We start from the raw sequence: 27,620 nt of genomic DNA on the forward strand, positions 1-27,620 counted from the left end.
TTCTAGTGTACTCTTGATAGTGTCGCACAAGAGAATCCAACAGGGTTGGAAGCTTTTGAAATCCTGCCCCTGGCTTGCCTAGCACCCATGACCAGGCCTCATTGGACCCATGACTCGGATTGCTCGATTTTCCCATCTAATGTGGAGTCACTATGGAGCGCATCCATGAGAAATCTGTCATTTGATATTATCCTGCACTCCGGTTGGGTGTAATTTCTATCCAGGGAAGCTCCAATGGTGAAAGGGTCATTGTCTCTAATAAAATGGGCGTTCAGTGTATGTTTTCTATTGTATCACGGTTCACTTTGAATTTTCCAGGTATTTTCTGCCCCGGTGCTCATTTTCTAGCAGTCATTCTGCAAAGACTTTAACCTGACCGTGATAATTGAAACATTCAAATATTGTCGGTAACTATTCATCATTACGACCCTTTTGGGTCCCTCTAACCGTATCTCTTTGGCAGTTGTTATCTAGTAAGAATGACTTTTATTTGAAGTGGCCAAGCAGAAGACTATATATTGCAGTAATGATTAACCTCTCTGTACATAGTCGCCATCCCCGCTTTGGCAGGAGGCTGTTGTTGGGCAGGTTATAAGGACAGGCAGCATCCGCTTATTTATCTTTAATTGTTCCAAATGAGATTTCTTTTGTTCGCTTTGAATGCAAATTTACTAATACGTCAGGTAGACACAATTTACTACGGTAAATTACAGCAACATTAAGTTAGCTCTGCAATAAATAGACTCCAGGTAATTTATGTGGCAGAGGCTGTCCTCATTAGGACAAGCTGGGAATTTGGCTGTCAGCTGCAGAATACGTTTAAAAAAAAAAAAATCTGCATTCACACATCAGTCGTCCCGAGAGTCTATAATGTTGTTATAACTAACATCATTATCGGCGGTGTGGGTGGATGCAGTTTAGACTGGTCTTATCCACATTCTGCAGCTTGCGTCCTGCCATTTATCAATGAAGCCAAGCCCAGGACAAAGGAGATCATTACAGACTCGGGTATGATTACTGGTAGTTTTTTTTTCCAATTCTTATTTACAATGGGATATGCCGTCAATCGCCCGTTGATGGACCGCTATGGTTGCCTTAGAGCTTAATGCAGCGGTATTAGGAAAGTGTTGTGCCTCTTTATTCCCACTCCAGGGGCTGCATGACCAACTAAAAAGCCTGGAAAAAGCAAAAGAGCACCGTGATTACCTAGTTCTGCAATCACCAAGGGTCGGACCACTTTGAATTGCAGTATCGCTATCCTTCCTGTCATCTTTGCTCTGCTCTTTTTTTTATTTAATGGCAGACCATATGTCCCCTTGGGGGAAAAAATGGAACAGGAGAGAAAACAAAAAATCGGCAATGTGCTTTACTAATTCAGTCACTAATTTGTTCTGGTGACTAGCAGGAGTCACGGCAGTTGGATACCCCCTATTGGACACTAGTGATTTGCCAACAATATTGTTACCAGTCATGAGACAAATCCTTTAAAATTATAAAAGATAAAAAAGTATTCCCCCCCCCCCCCTTCCCTATCAAGAAATTGCTAGGAAATATGATGACTTGGTGTATCGTCTTAAATGGACACGAACTTTACACACAACTTCTGCTCACCTCACAGCCTATGTGTGTATCATCAATCTTGTAGTATACTTGCATTAATTTTTTTACTTTACCACTGAAAATCAAGTATAAAGTGGCTGGCACTAGGGGTCTCCCTTCCAACACCTTTGTAATCCACTGCCTGTTGTTAGGCATTTGGCTTCAGTAGTAAGAGAGACATGGGGCGCAGCTAAATGCAACAGAAGGGTCGACCTTCAGATGCTGCCTTGCAGCTGATTTGAGCAGGCTTGTGCAAGACAGCATGGGAGAGAGTCCCATCCAGTATAGTACTGGCAGAATAGCTGCTTAAGAATGGCCCCCACCCATCCCACCTGTAAGTGGATTGCAAACAGTAGGGCAGCAGAAAAATAGAAAAATTGCATGGAAAACTGAATGATAGAGCTCAAACTGGGAGCCGACCGCTGCAACCTTGCAGCAGCCAAAGAAGACCTGGACTGTTTTTGAAAATTTCTTTGAAAACTCCAACTTTAATTGGTAAAAATTCTATTCATCTGTTTTTCATAGGTTTATCTCTTTCTAGGAAACTTGGGTGATCATCATTAGAGCGCTATTAGTGGTTGTCACACAGCTGTCCTGAGAGGCAAATCTACCTAGGTGTGCAGCGAGGGAAAGCTTATGTGACACCTGTCATAGCTGTGACAGCTTTGATTGTCACACACAATATGTGATGGCCAATTACGGTATTTAACCAGGGGACATCTTGAAGCTGTACTCGCTGTGTTTTTTTGTTTTAGGAGAAAATGTTATTGAAAGCAGCAATATTGTTTCAACCAGTGGTGTTGCTAGCGCATGACATGAGGGGCCACGTGTCTTAGTTGTCTATGGCCCCCTGCACATGGGCGGAAATTCAGGGACGGGATTTCCCGCAGAATTTCCGCCCCTGCCCGCCTGCATAAGATTGCATTACAATACGCAATCCTATGCAGACGGACGCGATTGGTCCACGTGCATTTGCACGCGGAAAACAAATGGCAGTCGTTGTCCTGTTGCAGAATAAATTTGGAGCCAGACACCTTCAAATTTTTGAAAAAGATTTTGACTTTGCAGCAGTTTTTCTACACCTGCCTAAAACTTTACACCGTACTGGATGTTTGCAGGAGTCTTCCATTGTCCATATAACAAAGCCATGACCTGAAGACTGAGTGGTCATCCAGTTGATCCTTACCCTTCATGGTATATTGGATCATTCCATGCCTAAACAGATAATTCCTAACACTTTGCTAAATTCTATTGCAATTGAGAAATGGAAAAAATATTAAAGCCTATATTTACCCCCCTGTGTGCACTGATGTCACAGGAGTTACCTCTGTGACTTGCATACTAGTATCATGTGTGCATTAGCTATACCCAGGACAAAGTGAGCCAACATCCTAATGGATCCTGGCTCATTCACCAGAGCCCCAGGCTTCCACTGATGGCCAAGTTCCATGTGTAATGGCAAGCAAGAGACAAAAACATTTCTAAATGGGGCTGGCATTGCATAGTAATTATGTTTTTAATGTCCATAAACCACAAGGGGTTAAATTACATGTTTGCTGACATCTTTAAAAAAATATATATACTCCTATTCAAACCTAAAATTAAACGAAGGGTTTCTTTTTAATAAAATAAAACATTTCCATTGAGAACTTGAGACTGGAAATTCCACAAACAGCGTTTTCAGTAAATCGATGATCAAAAACTTTTACCACTCTTTCACAACTGTGCCATTAATTTTAGAAAAATCTGATTAAAGTAGAATTTTGTGATTTTTAACAAAGTACATAAACACCAGTTAAATCTTCCGCCTTTCCTGCAACGGTGATGTCCGGTACATCCTGCAGCCAATCAGTGGCCTCAGCATGGTACTACATGGTATTGTGGCTCAGCCTAATTTGCTTTAATGCAGCCAAGCTCAACCCATGGGCAGGTGAGGCGCTTATACGATTACTATTAAGCCAAGGTTAAAAATGGCAGTTGGCCCACCAAACGGAAAGCTTGAGCCGAAGTGGTGTGACTTCAACACCTCGTTCAGAATTTCTGACACCAGCCACATTGTACAATACAAAGGCCCAAGACAATAGTTCTAAAGACTGATCATCTCAGAAGCTTCTTCCTCGGAATATCTCCACACAGGAGGCTTAATCGGCAGAACATGACAATTTTCCGGATTCAGAGCTTTAATTTATCCATATGGTCTCCTGTTGTGAAAGCTTGAAAACATGCACATTTCAAGGTGTATTTTTTATGACCGGAGGAGAACACTTGTCGTTCCTCCGCAGGAAGAAGGTAAAATCATTTTTCTTGGATAAAGAATTTAAGCACAATTTTAAAGCAATAAAATCTCATTTTACCACAGGCAGCAAAAACCTCAGAAACCAAATGTTTCTCTAGAACAAAGAAAATGAATAATAGTGATGGACATACGTAGAAGCCTCGTGTTCAGAATCTAAACGCTTCACAATACGGTGACTTATGTATGAATTTGTTCATCTGCGCCTTACTGTAGAAGCACAGTGCACTCTGGATGCTAGGTTGGAGAGAAGTTGTGGGGTTAGGTGGCATTTTCCAGCATAGGGGTTGGGCCTATTTTTGGTCTTTTGCACCCTTTCCTCCTTTTTTTTTGTCTTGAGAAGTACTTTTTCATGGGCGAAGTTGGTCAAGTAACTGGTTCTGTTCATAGGATCCCACTTGCAGACTGCATTGTTATAGTTGCAGTTATTACCATCCGCTTTAATTGACACCTAATAAAAGTAGATCTATTTGGATGAGCCTGAAAGAAGGGCTTTAATTTGACATAGTGTTCTGCTCCCTGCAGTTGTACTGTATATGCAGGTTAATTATGTACTACAACCTTTGACATGACTTAAGGTGGAGCCAGCAGGCTATGTCCAGCTTGACTCCAGCATGACTACGTAAGTGTCCAAAACTTTCTGAAAAATCTATCACAGCAGTTGATTTAAAGTGAAGCCCCATATCTGGGCAAGTTTTTTCCTTTTGAGTTGAGCATGTAAAATATTTATTAATACAGAAATATATTAAAGGGCCACTTCAGCATAAACACATTTTTCTACCCCTGCCCCCTCACCTGATTGCCTGTCACACTCTGGAGGCCCCAATGTGTATTGCAGCTGCTTTCATGCAGTGCAGCCCTCTGTCTGATGCCTATCTGCTACCATCTTGATGGTGAAACGTTTTGGTTTCACTTTTACATCAATTCCATGATGCATGAGCACAGCATAAGCTGCAGGTTTTACCATTTCTGCCTGAATAAATAGTCATGACCTGTCTGAAGGCAGGCTGTCAAGTCCACACAGTGGCATCAGACAAAAGCAGCTTCAAATCACACACCAAAAGTCCTGGAGAAAGGCTCCCACACGTTTCACCCACCTGAAATGTGGCTTCCTCGGGTGACTTAACGAATAACTGGTCCTGATAATGTAACTTAATTACTTGAAAAGCAGTGCCCGCTGTGTTTATACCACCCAAAATGGCCAACAGGGAGTAGATGCAGTGTATCAGTAATCCCCCAACATACACCCATAGGCCGGGAGACATGTCAATCACAAATCCCTACACTAACATGTACTAATAGGTCAAGAGACATGTCAATTGCAGATCTCTGGCTCCACATACACAGCTTGGCTGAGAAACATGTCAACCATCAGCCCAAGGATTGAGCTAGCCTTGTAACCATGAAATCGATTGACAATACATGCGCTTGCGCAGAGCACTCGTTCCTGTTCCTCTTGTGTAAAGAATCCAGGTGGATATTCACCTGGACACGGTCAGTCCACAGGGCCATAATCAGAGCTCCAATATACTTGATTTTGTCCTGTATTGGATTTTTCTTTTTAGACGTTTCTTTTTAGACTTTTTAGACGTTTTTGAGGTGGTTGGTGATGTCTCCATCCATTCTCGTTGGGTTCTTCATACCTTCTGCTTTAGAAGTAAGATTTTAGACCTTGAGCTGTGGACTATAGATACCTTGAGGTCTGGACTGCAGTTGCTATCTTGGTTGGCTTTGCCTGGCCTGAATTGTCCTGGCCATGGACATGCATGCTCTGGGCGAGCTGATGATGCATGTGTTTGAGGGAGTTGGGAGAGATACCTATGGGCGACTGCTATTTAGAACATATTGGAAGGTCAAGGCCAAGTTCACAGTAGCGTCTTTTTTGGCAGATCCTGCCTTACAAAAAACGAAAATATTCAAAATGGAAGCAAAATGGAAAAGAGCAGAAAGCGTTTTTTCCTGTTCTTTGGCAGATCCATGAAACAAATCTGTTTTGGGCTTGGTAATCTTCATTGTCTTCTGTCCTGTGCGGAAAGAAAAATGGATGAAAATGGATTTTTTTTTTTTCGTTTTCGTCATTCATGGACTACAACGTAAAAAAAAGATCAGCTTCTGTTCAGTTTTTTTTAACTGGAGACAAAAGCCTAGCAGTCTGTACTTTTGTTCCAGTGTAAAAAAATGGAATGGAGATGGAAAATTGACAAACGGATTGAAACAGAAGGTCATAGGCTTTAATGCACTTTTATGGCAGATAAACTAAACATTTTCTTTCCATTTAGCTGCTCCTACGATGGAACAGCTATGCGGAAAGCAAAAACGCTGGTGTGGAATGCCACTTAAAGGGGTTGTCTCGCGGCAGCAAGTGGGGTCATACACTTCTGTATAGCCATATTAATGCACTTTGTAATATACATCGTGCATTAATTATGAGCCATACAGAAGTTATTCACTTACCTGCTCCGTTGCTAGCGTCCCCGTCGCCATGGATCCGTCTAAATTCGCTGTCTTCTGGCGTTTTTAGACGCGCTTGCGCAGTCCGGTCTTCTGCCTGGTGAATGGGGCCGCTCGTGCCGGAGAGCTGGTCCCGCGTCGTCATCGTAGCTCCGCCCCGTCACGTGTGCCGATTCCAGCCAATCAGGAGGCTGGAATCGGCAATGGACCGCACAGAGCCCACGGTGCACCATGGGAAAAGACCCGCGGTGCATCGTGGGTGAAGATCCCTGCGGCCATCTTGGAGAAGGAAGAAAGAAGTCGTCGCAGAGCGGGGATTCGGGTAAGTAATATATATGGGTTTTTTTAACCCATCCCTTGGGTTTGTCTCGCGCCGAACGGGGGGGCCTATTGAAAAAAAAAAAAACGTTTCGGTGCGAGACAACCCCTTTAAGGTTTACTCAGGGTTGTATAATATAGGATCCCTTTAAATAGAGCACACAGCCCCCGATGGCAGCATCATACAGCATTCCTTAAACTTTTATTGAATTATTTTTTAATTCCTTAAAAAACTCTTCGAGTGAATTCCAGGTGTTAGCTGGAGATGCGTAAACTGCAAAATATCACAAAGGCACTTTCCTCGTGTAGGTCTATTTAACCGAAATTAAACCCTGCATAAAATGTTCTTAGTGCCCCACAGTGAGCATTACAAGTGTCTTCTAGTCATGAACCGCAATTAAGTGCGTGTAATAGGTGTTCAATGGAGTCTTGCTTAAAGTACGAGCAGATGACCTTTTAATAGGAATATGGGGAGACAACATTACCGACATTAATGTGAAATCACTTGGACGATTGTTCTAGATTAACTCAACACAGCAATTCCTGCTCTTACAGCGGCCGGATAATCCCGTGAAGGAGGTAAAAATCACTGATGCTGATTAAATACTCCCAGGTTGTGAAATACAAAAAGCCCTCTTCTGAGCACCTGGGACCAGAACTCTGCTGTAGGTTTATGTGTAATCCTTGAAGACCAAATAAACCCCATTTTCACAAAAGGTTCATTTGTGGCACAGAATACTTATTCTGTCTAAATGTTTGTTCTCACTAATAAAGTGATAACATTCACAAAGTAACAAGACATACTATATAGCACAGTATAATCCTCAAGCTTAAAGGGCTGATCACCTCCAGCCGCTTGGTCCTGTAGGTGAAGAGGTAATTACCGTAATCCCAGTTTAAAGGCAATCTCTTCTTGATGGTTCCTTTTTAAATCTAATGCATTTCGAGATAGGCATGATTTGAAACACTTATTCGTTCCTTTAATGAATCCATAACAAAGATGGCACATTTATACTGGAATTAGTCTGTCGTCATGCTTTCTATAGACATCCAAGATTTGTTTTGTACCGTGTCCCCAATTATATCGGAAATATTGCTAATTAGAGAGCAGATATAGTGCATTGGTAGTTTAACACCAGCAATGCATTGTGCGGATTAGGTAGTCTAAAAAATTGCACCAGCCATCTTGGACAGTTGAAAACAGGAACCAACTGGTGGATCAGAGGGCTAGTAGAGAAGAACTACAACAAGTAATATGCCCCCCTGGTCCAAGGACAGAATTTTGTCCCAAAGCTGATGGTTGTGTTAAAGCTGCTGGACCCCAAATCCATAATCAAGATCCATAACTGGGTCCCTCCTACTACTTTATTATATTCATGTCTTTTTATGTGGCAGAGGGGTCTTTGGAACCCCTTAAGTCCCAGTTGTGACTGCTAGCTCTGCATACCTTTTTAGCTATGCCCTTGAGTGCATGTAATCCTACACTATTACAATTCTGCACAAACTATGTAAGTCCAAAGAGTTAGATACCGATGTAACAGAGCAGAAGTTGTTATTGAAGTGGTGGACTTTGGCTATGAGGATGGAAGTAACTACTACTTAAACACATGCCTTAGAATCCTGTTCCAGAAGTGGTGTGGCACAAAGCCATGTATGAAAGACATTGGACCTTCAACCAGTTGACCAAGACCCCCATTGTTTCTATTAAATGGTCCACAACCTATTTCCAAAAAAAAAACAAAACGCTACCCCTTCTGAGCTGCTCGGGTTTATGCATTACTTTAAAGACTTTCTCGAGTTGACTACTGTTTTTATGGTTAGGAATGGTAATAGGCATTCACTGTGTTGAACCCTGATATTTTCGTCCAGGAATCTCCGAGGAACACCATGTAATTCTATATTTTTATTTTTTAAACCATGAAAACAGTCTGCATGTTTTTTTTCCTTTCCCTTAGTAAATTAAAGAGATTTCTCTGCTCCCATCCCCTCAGTGTGATGGGTTAACTCTGTCTTGTGTTTCTTAAATGTATTTAATGAACACTAAATTGCTTGGAAATAGAACATCTGTCAGATGTACTTTTTAATGTCATCGGTCAAGGAGTGTGATCTTGTTTTCCACGCCTAATGAATAATGCAGCTCGTTTCTGATACTCAGCAGCTAATTTGAAGGAGGGGAGTTTGCCGTAGCAAGAAAATAAGTTTTTTTTCCTTTTCTAGGAGAAAAGAGAAAAAATTTGTAATTGCCAAGACCGGGACATTTCAGATGTTAAGTGAATCTTTGCTTCTCTGCTCACTCCAGACATTATAATGTTGTGGCTATTACTTCAGATTTGTATGAAAGTGTAGCTTAGGCGCCAGCTGTGCAACTTATACATTCAGTTTGGTTATTTTCTACTTTTTCTTTTCAGACGGAGGATGAGTTTGTCTATTGGCCAAGTCGCGAAGAATCTATGAACTGTGAGGCCTTTACTGTGACCCTGATTAGCAAAGACCGGCTCTGTCTCTCTAATGAGGAGCAAATTATCATCCACGATTTTATCCTTGAAGCCACACAGGTAAACAAATAGTTGCATTATGTCAGGATACATTTCTTAAGAACTAGAGAAATCTCCGTTTATGAATTGTGGCATTGATGTAGTTAACCACAAAGAACAGCCTAGAAAAGGATCACTGGTTACTCTCTCCTTCTAATTCCTCAATCACTTGGCTGTATTACAGATCAAAGTTGTATACATTCATATGACCTAGTTGAAAAAAAGAGATAAGGTCCATAAAATTCAACCTGCATCGGTCCAATATAGGCCCATATCAGACTATGGGGAACCATAACAGAGTGCCCATAGTCTACTATGGGCTCATATTAGCTCCAATTTTATGGGGTAACCATGAGGGGAAAATTAAAAAGTGGTATGGACCATCACATGCTCCCGGTATATTAAAGAAGTATTTCTGGTGCTCCTGGTTTATGGAAATATGTAAGATAAGGAATGGTATTCAGTGCTTCAGTGCCTTTATTTTCTTCCAGGATGATTATGTTTTGGAGGTTCGTCATTTTCAGTGCCCAAAATGGCCAAACCCAGATGCTCCAATAAGCAGTGCTTTCGAACTTATCAATGTGATAAAAGAAGAAGCTCTAACACGAGATGGACCTACCATTGTGCACGATGAGTAAGTATCAACCTTGGGGCTTGCAGTTGCTACTTATGTATTCTTGGGGTATTCCTAACCAGGACAGGCTTTAGGTTAGATGGCGCCCTGTGCAAAAATTTTTTTTTAACTTTTCCTCCTCTACCTTTACTCATTATAGTAAGACACGCTAGGTGAAACAGCGTCGGGATGTCACTTTAGACAACAGACGTGAGTTGCAGCTCTACCAGTCAAGCCCAGCGCTGCACAGGGACTGGCTGGCAAATTTTAGCATGGAGAACAGCGCAAAACTTTGGCCCACGAGCAATAGGCCACCTTTGGGCTTCCTTCACACGTGATATCGCTGCGCTTTCTTGTGGCAATACCGCGATTTTGTGGTGCTACAAATTTGCGTGATTACATAGCACCACGTGCAAAGATTTTCAGGGGAGGGGGGCTTGAAATGCAAGGTCTACCCCGAGAATAAGCCCTACCTGCAGAAAAAAAAATTTGAATACATCACCTAAGAAGCGCTGTCAGCTCTGTTGCATCTTCTTCCCGATCCCCGCCACTAGTCTTCAGCATCTCTTCTGGCCGGGGATTGGCAAATCCCCACCTTCAGGAAGTGCCTTTGGCTGAGTGCTGTGATGCTCAGCCAATCAGAGCCAGCTCTCGATGAACCAATCACAGCCATTCATTGGCCCTCAGCCAATCAGACACAGCGCTTCCTGGAGGCAGGGATTTTCTAATCCCCGGCCAAAGTAGATGCTGAAGACAGCTGCCAGGAACCGGAAAGAAGACGTGGCGGAGTGGACAGCGCCTCTTAGGTGATGTATGTGTTTTTTTATTTTTTCCTGCAGCTAGGGCTTAGTTTAGGGCTTTGACAGTAGAATTTCCTACTGTTAAAGTTGCATCACACCACATGAAAATAGTGTTTTTGTGCAATGCAACAAAGACGAAGGCTCCATAGGAAAACATGGGCTACAAAACCTCGCACGTCGCATGAATATTGCGAAACGTACAAGGTTTTTGACTCGCTATGTAGCATGCTACAAAATGTTGCAAATGTGAAGGAACCCATTGGAAATCATGGGCTTCACATACATGCGATTTGTAGCATTGTCATATCACAAGAAAATCGCGTGACTGTCGCCCGCGTGAAGGAGGTCTTAGGGTATGTTCACACATGTTCACTCATGGTTGGTTTTCTGTAGAGGGGAAAATCCACAGCGAATCTGTAGCAAAATCTGCACCGTATTGTGTAGACTTTGACACACATTTTGGTGTGGATCCACAAATGACAAGGTGAAATCTGTTTCACCAAAAGGTGCACATTTTAAAACAAATTCTTAGTGGGGATTTACTGCAGATTTTTCTGCTGTGGAAAATCCACTACGTGTAAACACACTCTTAGGGCCATTCACACATGTATATTTACTATCTCTGTCCATGTATTTTATGGCTAGCACAAGGGCGCATTATAGCCAATTACTCTGTTCAGATTGGCATTTATTTACACGAACCAATGGCCTGTGTAAAAAAAAAAATCAAAAAAAAAAATCAAAGACTAGAATTAGACGTGCATTGTTCTCTGTCTGTGCTAATTCAGGCAGCCCACTGACGTGTCTGTGTGCTGTCCGATGCAAGTTGTACTCAAGAATCCCGGAAGCAACTTCCATATGCCTGTGTGAATAGGCTCTTATAGCCGCTTCACACAGTGTCAATGCAGCGGAATTCTCACAGCCGATTCTGTTGGGGAAATCTGCAGCATTCACAGCACAAGCCATATGAAGAAGATAACATAAGTACAGCCCCAGAACCAAGCTCAGTACATAAATGCAGCACCAGATAAAAAAAGGGATAAACTGTAAAGTCAAGTTGACCCTGCTAGTTAAGTTTGTATGTCCACAGACTGTACAGTGACTACAGAACTAATCAAAGGAAGCCAGTGGAAGACTCGTAAACACTGACATTCTGACATGTGACTCACACGTGACATCATCTGTATTTAGTGTTGTCCTTTTCTTCTTCATTCAACCCAGACCAACATTATAGCTTCTCTTGGACACAACTTGTCTCTTCAGAGATTGCCACACAGATATATTTGGCTCTTTGCTTTCTCAAATCCTTAATCCCTATTAGGATAAACTCTTAATGGTGCTACATATGGCTTCCCCTAAATACTGTATAACCATGCAACTCACTGCCCCCCCCCCCCCCCGAGTAATGAACAGCAAGCCACACTGTTCCCCTGTAATAATGATACACACTGTGCTCTTGTTGCAAATAAGAAGCCGTACTGTTCCCCTGTAGAAATGGCCCTAATGTCCTCCTGTAGTAATAAATAGCCATATTGTCCTCCTGTAGTAATAAATAGCCATATTGTCCTCCTGTAGTAATAAAATTGCCATGCTGCTCCTATAGTAATAGCCATACTGTCCCCTTTAGTAAAAGCCATACTCTCCCCTGTAATAATAAATGGCCATAATGTCCCCTTATGTTAAAATAAAAAACGTACTACCTTGCCCCATGATCCCATGGCACATTCTGTCCTCAGCTTGTCTTCTTCCAGTCGGCATCCTGTGGAATAATGTAGATAATGCAATTATATCATATACATCACATAGAAGACGCCAGGCAGTGGTGCAGGGGGTCCCTGGCCTTTCTGCACTGGCGCTGCTATTGTTAATTGTATCTGCACCTTTAAGACGCAGACCAAATTAACTGCAAATTCAGCTGGTGGCCCACAGAGCTCAGATAGCAGCGTGGACCTTTGGGAATCTGTGAATTGCTAATCCGAACCTGGTGGCACTGCCTTCCTTCCAGTCCACTGATGCGCTGTGTGCAGTTGCCTAGGTCACACCCCCACCCCCTCCCCAAAGGCCAACCCTGTTCCTAACCATTTGATGGTGCAAATATTGTACAGGTAAAATTCCTTTAGGGTTGACTTCTTTCATTCTTCAATCATTGGCCATGTTTACACTGATTATTGTTCAAATCCACACGATCCAACGATTTTTTGAATGATAATCTTTCCATGAAAGAGGGCCCTTAGTCGTCTTGGTTTGGATGTGGCTGACAGGACACAGGAAGGCTATGTCTGCTCTGTGTCTACATTGTACATTTAACAAACAAAAAGACAGAAAAGACCCTCGGAAACCCGGGGTCATATGAACGAGAAGCGACATGCCCAACTAGACAAAAAAATACCTGATTGAAGCCCTATAAAATATAACAAGATAGACCCACCAGAATGCCTCACCTTCTGTGGTTGGTATTCACCCCAACGTCAAAGGGCTAAGTGCCAGTTCACTGGTGACACATGGCGGGGGCTATACATGTAGTGTTTAAAAGTGCCGTTTGTTGTGGTTGCATTTACCAGCAAGGTTACGTGTCTGCAGCAGGAACATGCACTTTGAAACCTTAGTGTAATGGGACTACACTTAGTGATTCTTTTGATGGCTGTCGTTCTAATGTAGGGGTGACTACCAGCCACAGAACGTGAGACATTCCCAACACTGCCATGTGTAGGCAACATTATGTGTCTTTAGCTTTTGATCCCTGGGTGTATCTTGTTATATTTACATTATATTTTATAGGGATACAATCTGGGACTTTTTTGCCTAACTCGGTGTTTGTATTTTATGGTGCATTGTACATTTGACACATGGTGTGACATAGCTACTGGAGCAGTCATTGAAGATATCCATTGGGCCCTATTGGATGCCAGAAGAGTGGGCCTTATCTATCTGCATTTTTGTTTAATTGCATAGGATAGTGTAGTCAACTGCACTTTTCCATAATTAGCGTTTTACAATAGGGCGGCACACTACCGTATACCTCTACAGCGGTATGTGTCAGAGCCTTCCGTTGAAGGGATAGGTTGATTAAAAACGCCTAGTCTTTACATCATTTGGAAGGCTGATTGAAGCCTACAAAGTGAGCTTCTTGTCCTCCTCGTTACTCTACTGTAGCTAATAGATATTTATTCGCAAGGAGAACATATATATATATATTGGTACCAGATGGAAAAAGGGTAATTAGGAACAATATCCTAATTCTGAAATACACATTATACTTTATTTAATTTTAATTAAAGTTGTGTCTTAATGTTAATCAGGAACTTACAATGTGTTTAAAAAAAAAAGTTAATTTAATTTTACCAAGAGCTCATTTTTATACATATTATTTTCCATTTTTTTTATCATCATCCATATTAATTGTGTAACTTATCAGAAAATGGCCTTCTTGGCATATTTATCATCAATTGCAACTGTCTTTCGTCCACGATGGCCATTAAGCACAGTCCTTTTTCTAATTATCACTAAAGGAAATGTAGCTGAAAATGAGGTTTTTTTTTTACCTCCCTTCTTTTTGAAGTAAAAATTGCTATAAATTTACAATTTAAAAACCCGGGAATAATTACATCCACAAATTACTTTCAGAAATATGAATCCTGAAATGCCAAGAAGCAGCTGTATTAATTTGATGATTTGTGCCTTAATTTGTTTGTAGTTTGAGGTTATCAGATTCTTCTTGGAAAAAATTTGCAAGTCATTAGCCTTCCACCATATGTTGCCAGATTGCAGGCATCTCATACTTAAAAATTATTTGGGCCATTTCCATGCAAATGTCATGTTTGTAACTTGGACAAATGTGAATCTTGTGTAGCCTGAGCAGGACTCATCCGTTTTCTAAGGAGAAGTCGTCTTCAGTGTATTAAAGTCATTAACTGCGGTTAAACTTTTTCCAACTAAAAGTTACAAACTTTAGTATTTTTAATTGAAAATAAAATGCATTGCTAGTCCTGTAAACTGGGATTGAAGATGTGTTGCACCCATGTAATACTGTCATTAGTTTATGTTTCTATAGCCGTGGTGCTACTGTATTCTATGGCCTAAGGTCTACGGCTATAGCCGTAAAACGCTGCGGTTGTCCCTGCAGTGTTTGTAAATGCCAGGTCTGCCGGTAGAGACTGCATGTGGCTACGAGTGTACTGTGCAACCCCGCATATCACACGCGCGGTCAAGCGCAGTGTTACTTTTTTTTTCTTCTTATTCCCTGCTCTATTTCAGAGCGGTTTTGCGTATGAACTTGTCGCCTATATGCAATGTATTGTGTATGAACAGCATTTGCATATGCTGCCTATATAGAAGTATAGGGCTCACGCTGTGTGGTAACGTAGAGGAATAGAGCATGCTGCGTTCTATTTCTCATGTAGATCCACACTCAGTGTCTACATGCACATGTGCATGGATCAATGAAAGATAATTGACTCCATCCGCCGTGCATGAGGCGCCCGTGCCGTGCTCGCATAATATGTGGTGAATAAACGCCCATGGACATGAGCCCTTAAAGGGGTTGTCCCGCGATAGCAAGTGGGGTTAAGCACTTCTGTATGGCCATATTAATGCACTTTGTAATATACATCGTGCATTAAATATTGGCCATACAGAAGTTATACACTTACCCCCTCCGGTGCTGGTGTCCCCGTCTCCATGGCGCCGACCGAAGCCGCCTTCTCCCTGGATTAGACACACTTGCGCTGAAGGGGCCGCTCTGGCTTGCTCGGGCCGCACAGCGCAAGCGCGTCTAATCCAGGGAGAGGGCGGCTTTGGTCGGCGCCATGGAGACGGGGACACCAGCACCGGAGGGGGTAAGTGTATAACGTCTGTAAGGCCAATATTTAATGCACGATGTATATTACAAAGTGCATTAATATGGCCATACAGAAGTGCTTAACCCCACTTGATTTCACGGGACAACCCCTTTAATTTGAGGTGACTTCGCCAATGCTATAATCTGGCACTGCTAGCAAATAAAACTCTTGCACTCACAGTCCTCAACAATTTATCTTGCTAGTCTCCAGCTACTGTGGAACTGTAGATGATTGTCAATTATTTAGCAACAGTTGGATTTTTTAATATACTGTAACTAAAGGCCCATTTACACGGAGCGATGATCGCTCAAACTACAGTTGGAGTGACAGCTTTGAGTGATCATTTTGCATAAACTATTAAGGATCTACTCAGCTACTTAATAGCTTATGAGCGTGCAAATGAAGCCTTTAGCTGAATGCAGGTAATAGCTGGAGGGCTCTTATCTGCTTTCAGCTCCTTTGTTCTTTGATGGTGAACAATGCTATCAGTACTACCCGTGGAGAAGTCAGCGTGCGGTCCTGATAAGACCGCACAACGATTTTTAGGTTGACCTCAATTTAACAATCGGCTAGCAGTGCACGATGGCCGAGTGTTTAGACGCAACGATTATCACTCAAATGATCGCCTTTTAGCGATTTATGAGCAATCATTGCTCTGTATAAATGGGCCTTTACTCTTCTTTCTTCTGATAGTATTGTGGCCACAAGACCTGGACCTCCCCATCATTGTAGGGTTATCAAGTGATCGAAGTTCAATTATCTCAAGCCGCGTGGGTTTGAGGACTTGCTGCTGCTTTATGGCCATCAGAATGAGGCCTAAGGCTTATCTCACACAGTAGATGGCTGGTGGCCGAATACTTGTTCTTGCCAACAACTATTTAGCCCTGCTCGCCATGTGTCAGCTGAGCATGCATGAATGCACGTAGAGGGGGAGACTGCTTCTCCCAGACAAATCTGACAGTGGCTTATCTCCACGAGAACAAAAGGATTGGTCAGTTGAAATCCAACACTGTAATCCTTATGGCTCCCAACATTTGATATTGAGGGAGAGTTGGGAGGCTCCCATACACATTACATGATTGGCTGGACTTGCCAAAGTCTTTATGTTCGTCTAGTATACATGCAGTGTGTATGGCCGCTTTCATTTTTCTTGTGGTCATTTTAAGAAAATAGAACTTGAATTTTTGGATAGTTCCTTTTAGGTCTGACACAAAATTCGCTGTGGAGTGGTTATGACCTCTTCCTGTATCCTGGCAGACGAACTCATTCGTCGTAGTCCCCTTGCAATGATGTCTCGGAGTCTCTTTTGGAGAACCATTTGTTAACAGCCTGGACAAAGCCACGTTTAAAGCATCCTTGATCTCATTAACCACATGTTACTTTTCATTAGCGGATTTCTCCATATGAAACGTGACAACAGATACAAATGAAATGCAAGAAAAGAACACAGATAGCATAACCAAGTCAGGGTCAATAATGAGACATGGACGTTCCTATAGGACTGAACTAATTGGATAATCAGACTCTGGTGACAGAATAAGATGTTCAGGCTGCAGCTCCAATATTCAACTCTCTTATGTTTAATTAAGCTGAATATTTGCTACTGACGGGAGACTTTGAATATGTTGGAAGAATTTCAGTATGAGAGTTAAAGCATATTAAAGAGACTAGCTCATGAATATTGTTCCTGTCAGTGTGCCCTCTTAAGGCAGATGGCCTTCATAGATGGGTGATGCTCCCACATGGAACCCCCTCTATTGAACCCAGCTTATCCATGCATTATTACATGGAGGCAGTTAAATTAAATGGTCACCATTTAATTGTACGTTTCCTCTGTAGTAGCTGAAATGTTTAGCTAGATGCAGCTTCCTCTGGTGGGATAATCCCTTTAAAGCCGGGCTCACACAGGAGTTATGCCGTTGGTCATACGCAGTACAGTTTAGTTTTTTTTTCTTTCAATGTTTTTTTCCCGAAACTTCACTTAGCAATGAGCCGGGTACCCGCAGCCCATGTGCAGTGTTAATTGAGTATGGGCTACGGGTTGGACAGCCTCCATTGACTTCAATGGAGACTGTCTACGCGGTTTCTGCAGCAAAATAGAGCATGTTGTGATTTTTTTTTCCTCCACACACAATATGCAATTCGTATCCACGAATGGGACAGAAAAGTGAAAGTACATGCCATGCAATGTCCGCATTTTGCCGCGGATTATACAATTGTAATCCGCTCTTTTGATCCCAGCCTAAAGGTGTTTTACATAGATATAGAAGGTATAATTGCACAAGCTACATGGTCTCGGAAACAAAGTGTTATATCAGGGAAGCTGCTTTCTCTATAATTCTCTGTTCAGTTGGCTTTTTCGTAGGTGCAAGTTTTCCAGCTGCCAAAATTCAGTGTTTCTCAACTCGAATCCTCAAGTACCCCCAACAGTTCATGATGTTGGGATTCCCATAGTGATAAAATACTTGTCAATGCATCAGGAATTGCCAACGATTTTCTTTTTGTGTTATTTCATCTGATCAGGAACCATTTGAAGCACTTTAATTCATAAGTTCTCAACTCTAGAGCATCAGACCTTTCATATACCCCCCCCCCCCCAATGGGGCTTCTAACAATGTTCATAGGACACCCTACCACAGAGCAATACCCTAATCGAAGCAATGCTACGAGGCAGAATAGTTTATAATACGGCATCTGATCTGATTTTTCTGTTGGATTCTGTTCCATGCTGCATTTGATCCTGTATGAGATTGGTGGGACATCAGAGCAGTAGACTTTATGGAGTCTATGGCTACAGTAATATATATCTGTATGACTTGAAGGTTGATACAATAACAGTAATGGACCATTCTCTATAATATATACTGACTGTAGATTTTCATTGTATGTTGTTAAGTGTATATAAGCCAATCTAAATATGGCCATAGGTTTTGGTGACAAAACTATGTTGTATTTCGGCATACCCAATCCGCTCTTCTAGGAGATCTCCCGATGGCAGTCAACTTGTATGCAACCAGCCACACTTCGTACATTAAAGTGGTCATTGTTTTTGCAGGTTTGGCGCCGTTTCAGCTGGAACACTCTGCGCACTCGCCACTTTGTCCCAACAGTTAGAGAATGAAAATGCAGTCGATGTTTACCAGGTGGCCAAGATGATAAACCTAATGAGACCTGGTGTATTCACAGATATTGTAAGTGCCTTTTGGGTTTCATAATATATTTAATGTAAAGAGTGAACAATTTTATTTTATTTTTTTTACTAAACATATCCATGGGTGCCCTAAGATTAGAAAAAAAAAAAGAATCTTTCTCCCCTCTTACCCAAGCAGCACCAGTCTTGTCCATGGGCTGTCTCTACTATTGCAGTACAACTGCTACCTCCACATCCTCTGTAGCTGTGCCCCAGACCCCTTCCACTGCTCACCCAAACAAATAACACCAATTGGTACCACTATGTTAGGGTGCATTTACACTGCAAAGATAATCGCTCAAAAGATGGCTTTTCAGCGATAACTTTGCATAAACTACTACTTGGTACTAATCTTATTACCGTGTTTCCCTGAAAATAAGACACGGTTTTATATTAATGTTTGCCCCAAAAGAGGCAGTGTCTTAATTTTCATGGGGGGTGGGGAGGGGGCTTATACTCACCTAGTCCACAGTGTCTGAGCCCCTCGCGCTGGTCTTCGGCGCTGCAGCAGGCTGCCGTGTCCTCTGCACTGACGTATCGCTTTCTTTCTGGTGACGGGTCTTTGAATACCCCGCCTCCAGCAAAGCGAGTGCTGTATTTGGATTGAGCGCCAGCCAATCAGAACTGGCGCTCGATGAATGAATCACAGCCAATCAGTGATGTCAGGAATATTCAAAGCCCCGTCAGCAGAAAGAAAGTGATATATCAGCGCAGAGGACACTGCAGCCTGCGGCAGTGCCGGAAACCAGCATGAGAGACTCGGATGCTGTGGACTAGGTGAGTATTTATGTTTTCATTCCCCCCCCCCCATATGTAGTTTAGCTAGGGCTTATTTTCAGGGGAGGGCTTATATTTCAATTCTCTCCCAAAATCAGGGTAGGGCTTATTTTCAAGGAAACGCGGTAGTACCAAGTAGTAACAATGTTATCAGCTGTAATCGGCTCTCTCCGGTCAGAGCACAACGAGTGTCTTATCAGCTGTTCTGCTGAACGATGATTTTTAAGCAGAACTAAAAACAGTCGTTCAGCAGAAAACTGACACAATGATTATCACTCAAAAGACGGCTTTTGAGCAAATTTTGAGCAATAATCGTTGTCTAAATGGGCCTTTAGTGATCACTATGTGATTCTGATTTATAATAGGAGTTCTATACAGATTAGCGCCCCCTAGTAGTAGTAAACAGGCAAGAATTAAATGTGTTAGAAAAATTGATTATGTACCGTATTAAAGAAAATACATCAGATCTTTAGTAGATATTGGGAAAGTACTCCAAATAATTTATGCTTCTGCTTCTGGAGGGGAACTGTGGAAAGATTGGTACAATTTTTTTCAATGCTGCACCATTAAAGGGGTCTTCTATCACTAAGCTATTGATGACCTTTCTTCAGGCTAGGTTATCAATAGCTGATCGCTGTGGATCCCTACGATCAGTTGATTGAACTGACAGGGACGCTCAGTTGAGCACTGCTGTCACTTCAGCCCATAATAAGCATAACGCCATACATTGTATAGCAGCTGTGCCTAGTATTGCAGCTGAGCTGCTCTCAGGTCATGTGACCGATGAGCGTGAAGCCACATGTCTGAGAAGAGGCCACAGCACTCACTCTTCAATCAGCTGAGATCCTGAGTAACAGACCCCCACCGATCAGCTATTGATGACCTATCCTGAGGTAGGCCATTCATAGTTTAGTGCTGGAAAACCCCTTTAATACATAATCCTCTTATGTGTTACTATAAACAAATATCTGTACATTTTCGTTTACACCATTTCATCTTGCATTTTGTACACAGGAGCAGTACCAGTTCCTCTACAAGGCAATGCTGAGCCTGGTCAGTACAAAGGAAAATGGCAGCGGCCCCATGGCATTGGACAAAAATGGAGCTATTTTGGTCAGCGATGAATCGGACCCTTCACAGAGCTTGGAGTCTCTTGTTTAAGGCGATCCCAGAGAAAGGCACTACATTTGTTAAAAGAAAAAAAAAAAACTTCTGACCTTCTAAAGACAAAGTGGACTTATTGAGGCCTTTTATTTGCCAGACTATAGGTTATACAATAACCCAATTACTTTTTTACACTGATAAAAGTTTTGATATTTATTTTTGCCATTTTATGTCTTAATGGTATCCTACTGAGCATTTGCACCTCTGTTCATTTCACACAGTGAAAACTCAATTTTATCTAGTTTGCACTATATGATCAGTGTTACTGCCTATACCGCTCTAGAACATGGCAAAGCCCAGCAAGACAACATTCCCTAGATCCAACTTTTGATCTTTTATCTTGACTCATGAATTTTTTTTTTATATACATAATTCGTAAAAAAAAGAAAGTTTTTAAACTTAACCCCATTTTGTGTCTTCTCAAATCTCATCCCTTATGTAACTGCCATTATGAAAATGGGGTGACCACTTCCTTTCTTTGCACACAATCTTATTTAAGTTGATTCACCTTAGCGCATTACTACGTCGTGTAGACCTCCGCTCCAGGACACAGCACCACACATTCCATTTACATATTGATCACAATGTCATTTGTAAGATTTCGTTTCACTCTGGTCTTATTCATACACAAGATTTTGTTTATAATCTGCTATTTGGGTAGATTTTTTTTATTTTACTATGTAATTTGTATTTACTACTTTTGTGAACCCAAATGAGCAATTCCATTGATTTTTCATTTATAGCAACAACTCTGTTTAATTCATTATACAATATGATAAACTTATTTTTATCAAATTTCGGCTTTGGTTTTACTAAATGTTTGCTGCAGGGTAAAATTAAGTGGCTTAGAGGGATGTAATGAGGATATGGTATATGAGATATATATGGTAACTCATTTGTAATCTGGCATGTCTAGATCCAATGTGCAGTCGGCAGTAGACCATCCTACTGTATATCCGTTACTACTCTAGCTTCTTGCCACCAACATTTTTTTCCACACTATGATACTGCTGTAGGACCAAGGTGGATTGATTTATGAATTTAATTACATATCTCTGTAATGATTAATTGGTGTCCTTCTTTACCTTTTCGACATTTTCGAGATATCTCAAAATAAGTGGCGCGAGTTGGTAAGCATTCAAAAAATTTGTAACCCAAGATTTAATTTTTTTTTTTTTCAAAGCTAGTCTTGTCTTACCACTTATCATGGGATATCTTGAAATAGGAGAAAGGGTAAGGAATGGGCCCGTCTGTTGTACTTAAATTGATGCGTGCTATTGGAGTCTTGCGGCACTGGTGGATTTACAATCCAGCGTATACAATTAACGTAGTCTGCAACTACCCTTAATCCACCCTTAATTTTTTTTCCATGCTGAGAAACCTTTGTGAAATATGATTATCCATTATTGGGGTTTTACAAAAAAGAAGAAAAACTTTGGTTTTCATTTCCCCCCACAAACATGGTCAAGCATGTGTGTTCTTTTCTATCTTCACCTGTAAAAAAACAGTGGATATGTTGGAATTCAATATGCTCATTGCTTCTTTCCATCAACATCTGCCATCAAGGGACTCATGCACGTTTGGTGGTCAGCCAGTCCCACCAAAATCAGGAAGTTTGTGCAACTTTGAACTAATGTATATGTCCAGCTTTATGACTTGTTCGATAGGACTCCACCACTCCTAAGAGCTGTTCCCAGTCCCATTTGCACTAGAGAGCTGGCGAGGCATGCACAGTTGTGATCCATTACATGAATCTACAAGATCTCTCAAAAATAGGGTTAATTTCTTAGCTACTGAACAATGACTTTAGGCTTCACAATAGTGATTTGCTGTGTTTTATAACTTAAAGGGTTGTCCAGTTGTAAATCATTGATGGACGATGCTTAGGACAGATCATTAAAGGAGTTCTGTCATTAGAAAACAAAAAATCTGTACTTACCTATTCCTCCCCTGTGAGTATTCTTACCGCATCTTTTACTCACCTATCTTCTCCTGGCTCCTGCAGTCCCCCCAGGTCACCTTACATCCAGCCGGACCATTCTTCGACTTCCGGTAATGAAGCTACCATTCTCTGCAGTCTTCTTCCTGTACGTCAATGTTCACTACGTCACTAGTGACATAGCGTTCATAGCCTAGCAGGGAGTGCCTGAGCTATGGCTGAGACTGTGCCCAAGCGCAGTCTTGGCAACAGAACGGCGTTCCTTCCTAGACAGTGAAAGTTACGTCACTAGTGACGTAACCTACACTGACCTGCCGGAAGAAGAATGCAGAGAATAGACTCATCATAACAAGAAGAGGAGGATCTGGCTGGCTGGAGGTGAGGTGCCCAGGGGGACTGAAGATGATCAGCGAGAAGATGCCTGAGTAGGAATAGGCAATTTTTTTTTTGTTGTTAAATACCAAAACCCCCTTAATAGAGCAGCAAGGGTCCACCAACCCAGGACTTCCTCTGATCATTTCTCTAGACTGGTCCAGCAAATTGATTTCTGCAAGAAGCAGACAGCTTCATCCCCACTGCAGTGGTTCGGCTTGGTATTACAAGCAAAATTCTGAATCACTTCAGTGACAACTTTACCGTAATACCAACCCTGGCCACTGCAGTGAGAATGAAGTTATCTGCTTACTGCAGAAATCAGCTCAGTGCACAAGCAAATAAGCCCAGAGAACAGCTTGTTGGTGAGGGGTCAGGAGTAGCAGACTTTCACTAATCTGCTATTGATGGCCTATGCTTACAGATATGCCATCAATAGTTTACAACTGGATAACCCCTTTAAAATGTAGTCCAGTATGAGAAGGAAGGTTTTTTTTTCCCCCCTCCTCTAGAAGCCGCATCACTCCATGGGTTGTGTCTGGTATTGTGGCTCATTCACACTGAAATAAATGGACCTTAGCCAAAATACTAGAGACCTCTCCTGGACAAGACTGGACTTGAAAAAATATGGTAAAGTTATGGTCACACATGGTGAAGTAAAGCAGTGGATTTTCACAGTGGAATTCAGTCACTGCATTGCCATGAATTAATTCCACAGTGAAAATCCACATAATTTCGGCAACAAATGGAGCATGCTGTGGCTTTAAAAATCCACAGTATGACTATCTTCAGCTGCAGATTTTTCTGCTTTAAGTGAGTGGGGTTTGTTAAAACCCCATTCACTTACATTCTACTGTATAGTACTATGGAATTTTGGCTTGCATTCTGCACCTATTCCGCTGTGTGAGTTCACCCTTATGTCCTGCCTGAAGCTCTTGTTAACTCTAGGTTTCGGTATTTGGTAGAGAATAAAAGAGCTGCATGGTTACTATTGATGAGACTCAGCTGGTATGGAGTATTACAGGCACAGCTCTATGGGAAAAAGTATGCAAATGAGCTCTCTTCCACAAGGAAGAAAAATGTCTCTAGTGCCATCTTTGGGTGGTAGCTATTGCATGGCTAAAATCCTTAGCCATATGTCAAGGCTTTTCTGTTTCGGGAATTGACATTTTAGTTGCCTTTCTGCCTGCAAGCCTCCATACCAGATTGGTCTCTTCAATGAGAACCAGTATGCCCCAAGAGCCCTGAATGCCAGGACATTTTAAAACTAGTGTGAACACAACCTTGGATAATTATACCAGTTAAACCATAGCAGTGGTGGCAAGTTCATGAGGCATTTGGAACACCACTTGTATAGCAAGTCTTCAAAATATGGCATAATTACTGTGTGAAGTCATAGTGTTTATAACAGACTCTGCTACAAATGTCTGCATCATCCATTGTGTCCAGGCTGATTACTAGAAGGCCATGAACTAGACTAGTGCTCTGTTTCAGAATATTTCGGGTAGTCTTGAACAATGAAAATGATTATGTTAAAGACATTTGAGACTAGAAAGAAGTCTTGAATTGGCGCCACTACCATCTATTCCAAGGTCTGGTATTACTGCTTATTTACTTTCACTAGAATGGGATGGAACTGCTATACCAAACCCAACCAATGGACAAGAGTGGCACTGTCTTTCTAGTATTACTAATTAGTTTCACAGCTTGTCTGTACCACTCCATTGACCATTATGACACCTTTTTATACTTGAGTAGAGAATCTTGAGCTGACAAAAAAAACTTTCAGCATTTCCTGACTTCTCGAAGATTATAAAGCCCTTTTTCCCAATTTCAATAACTTTGTTCCCAGACATGACATAGCAGAATTTATTTATTTTAAAACTTTTCTCCTTCTCTCCTATTATTTTATGCTGAATGGTTTAGCCCCATACTAGTGGTACTACATTGGTGCTATGTAATTGAAAACTACCTACTTAGGTTTATTTTATCATTTGTATGTATATTTACAAAGAAATGTATTGGGTACCGAAGAGAAGAGGAGTACTCCCTCGATTCCTCAGTCATAAATTGATATTCCATATTGACCCCACATTATCGAAGTCCTCCAATAATAATCTGTTGAACTCCCATAATTATCATCCATAGACAGGTGATTTTCTTACATCCACCTTGTAGTCTGAAATCTATTGACTCTAAGGCCGCCTGCACGCGGAATACAACCCTGACAGCAGCCGGCATCCATGCGTACCTGTCTCTTTTCCTCTTCATCTGTACTGCAGATGGTCGCGCCGAGTCGCCATTGTATATGTGCAGCACAGATTTTTTTTCAAATGTTTAGTTTTCCCACTAAATCACTAGGCGATGACCCGGAATCCGCGGCCTGTCCGTAATGTTAATTGCGGACATGCTGTGGGTCTGACAGCTTCCATTGACTTAAATAAAAGCCATCCGTCCGGAATCCGCACAAAAATAGAGCATGCTTTGATTTTTCTTCCGCTCGTGCAAATCGATTTCCCATAGCATGCTATGGGGACGGTATTTGCTGCGGATCCGTGGTGCAGACTCCAATTGCAGATTCTGCAGCAAAAATCCGTTGATGTGCAAGCGGCCTACAGGCTACCATAAACATCCAAGGCAGCAAATAAAAATTGAATTTTCCTATAGCCTGGTGGATTATGATTGGGAGAGCCTTATTTTGGCCTCCATCAGATTAGAATGAGTCAGCATACCTTTTTTTTTTTTCTACTGCAGACTGCGCTTTCCATAAGCATCGTGATGGTATACGTATTTTTTCTGTTTGACATTGCGCAAAAGTGGCAAAAACTATGCCCACCAATAGATGGTATAAATACAGACTAGACTGCCTAAAGATATGGTAGACTTATCATCCGACATGAGCCACTGTAATAAATCAAGTGTATTTTAAGGCACTGTAGTCCAAGTTTGCACTAATCTTAGACAGAATTAGTAAATCCGCCTCAGTGTACAGAGCCTTAGAATATTCACAATTATACAGCCATACTTCCTTCATCTAAAGGGACTGTCTGGAGTTAGGAAAATGGGTCTGTATTTTTTTGTTACTAGGAACAGTGCCATTTTTGTCCATGGGCTGGGTTTGGTACTGCAACTCAGCCCAGTTTTAAAGGGGTTGTCCAGGACATTTACTATTGATGACCTATCCTCAAAATATCCCGTGGCAGGGATCCGTCATTTGAGATTCCCGTTAATTGCAATGTTGCTGTCAATGCAGACAGCACAGGAAGCAGATAGTGCTGTCAACATTGCAGTAGCCTGGTTTGGTACTGCAGACACAATTCCCATTGAATTCAATGGGAGCTATGCCTGCAGTACCAAACAGTGCTTTTACAATACAGACAGCGCTGTCTGCTTGGGCATCTGACCCAGCGATTGATATGGATTGCTACCAATCAACTATTGAGGACCTTTCCTGAGGATAGGTCATCAATAATAAAAGTTTGTAAAACTCCTGCGCAACCTCTGTAATTGATGGGAGGTAAGCTGCAATACCAGCTACAGCCCATGGACAAGTGTCTTGTGCGAATTCTGGGGGGAAAAAATAGACCTACTTACCTGAACCTAGAAATCCTTTTAAGACACTAGAGGGTGAAACTCCAATTTCAGTCTTTGTCGTCGTGAACATGTCAACTATTGCTCTGTAATAGCCAGCCCGTGTAAACTTACCATATCGGATGCAGAAGCGCCCAATGCTCGTTTTGGGACTTATTGCTCCTGTGCTTTCCCATTGAGTAAATGGATGCAGAGCGCACCAGGAATCTCTTCCAGCAACCCATCTCCATTTACTGTGAACAGGCAGTTTTTAAAAGGTGAACTGCCTGTTTACACTGAACAAGAGTTGCTCACTAGATGCCTCGTTTCCAGTGAGCTGCTACTAAGCGACTAATGACTGAGTGATTTCTTGCTCAGTACCCTATAGAGTCTCAGGTTTACATGGGAAAATTATTGCTCAAAATCGCTTGTTTCAGCATTTTTTTTTTTCTTGGCCAATAGTTGTCCCATGTAAAGCTGCCCATAGGAAACGTGCCCATTGGCTAAACGCCATCAAAGCAAATTTTGGCTCTAATGGCAATGGTTTGTGTGTTGTCCCTGTTAAAGGGAGTGAAAATGAGAATATTAAATGTATAAGTTCTTCAATATATTTTAAAGTAGTTCTAAGATTGAGGTTCACTTTAAGAACTGATTGATGCCAGTTTCATTAAATGAATTCACCGGTAACTCAGGGGAAGCAGTCTTTCATATAAACCACTATTAGCCACTGACCTCGGTTTTAGGGAGAAGCCTTTGAATGTGTAAGAGTTTGTTTCAATGTTACTTCTGATATATACCATGTTCATGTTCTATACATTATGATTGTACCCAACACAACTATTGCTATTGCTTATTGGATACCATGTCAAGGTGTAATGGTGATAATCTGATTTTATATACCATACTATTTGGAAATGCTTGTCAGTGTCCTGTGTCTCTTATTCTAAGGTTTATCTGCTGCCCATGTTCAATGGGGGGGGGGGGGGGCATTTGGAAATCAAGCAGTTAGTCACAAGTTCTTGTTTCAGCTTGCAAAATGGTTTCTTGAATTTAAGCAATTCCTTTGTGCCCCAACATTCCCATTAACCATGGTTAGCAAGAAGTTCTCAAGATCCACCTATCCCACAGGCTTACAGCTTTATTGCATGCTGGGAGTTTTAGT

At 41.7% G+C, this 27,620-nt stretch overlaps 1 protein-coding gene across 2 annotated transcripts in view; it reads left to right on the top strand.

Moving 5' to 3' along the window:
- Positions 1 to 27,377, top strand: part of PTPRG (protein tyrosine phosphatase receptor type G) — a 525,693-nt gene extending 498,316 nt beyond the window's left edge. For both annotated transcript variants that reach the window (XM_066596617.1, XM_066596618.1), the window contains 4 exons: positions 9,070 to 9,216; positions 9,687 to 9,829; positions 18,502 to 18,637; positions 20,428 to 27,377. In XM_066596617.1, the coding sequence (XP_066452714.1) occupies positions 9,070 to 9,216; positions 9,687 to 9,829; positions 18,502 to 18,637; positions 20,428 to 20,574 (573 nt within the window). In that variant the 3' untranslated portion in view covers positions 20,575 to 27,377. The remainder of the gene's footprint in view (positions 1 to 9,069; positions 9,217 to 9,686; positions 9,830 to 18,501; positions 18,638 to 20,427) is intronic.
- Positions 27,378 to 27,620: the final 243 nt, after the last annotated feature.

The sequence above is a fragment of the Eleutherodactylus coqui genome, chromosome 3 (genome assembly GCF_035609145.1).
Source record: "Eleutherodactylus coqui strain aEleCoq1 chromosome 3, aEleCoq1.hap1, whole genome shotgun sequence".
NCBI lineage: Eukaryota > Metazoa > Chordata > Amphibia > Anura > Eleutherodactylidae > Eleutherodactylus > Eleutherodactylus coqui.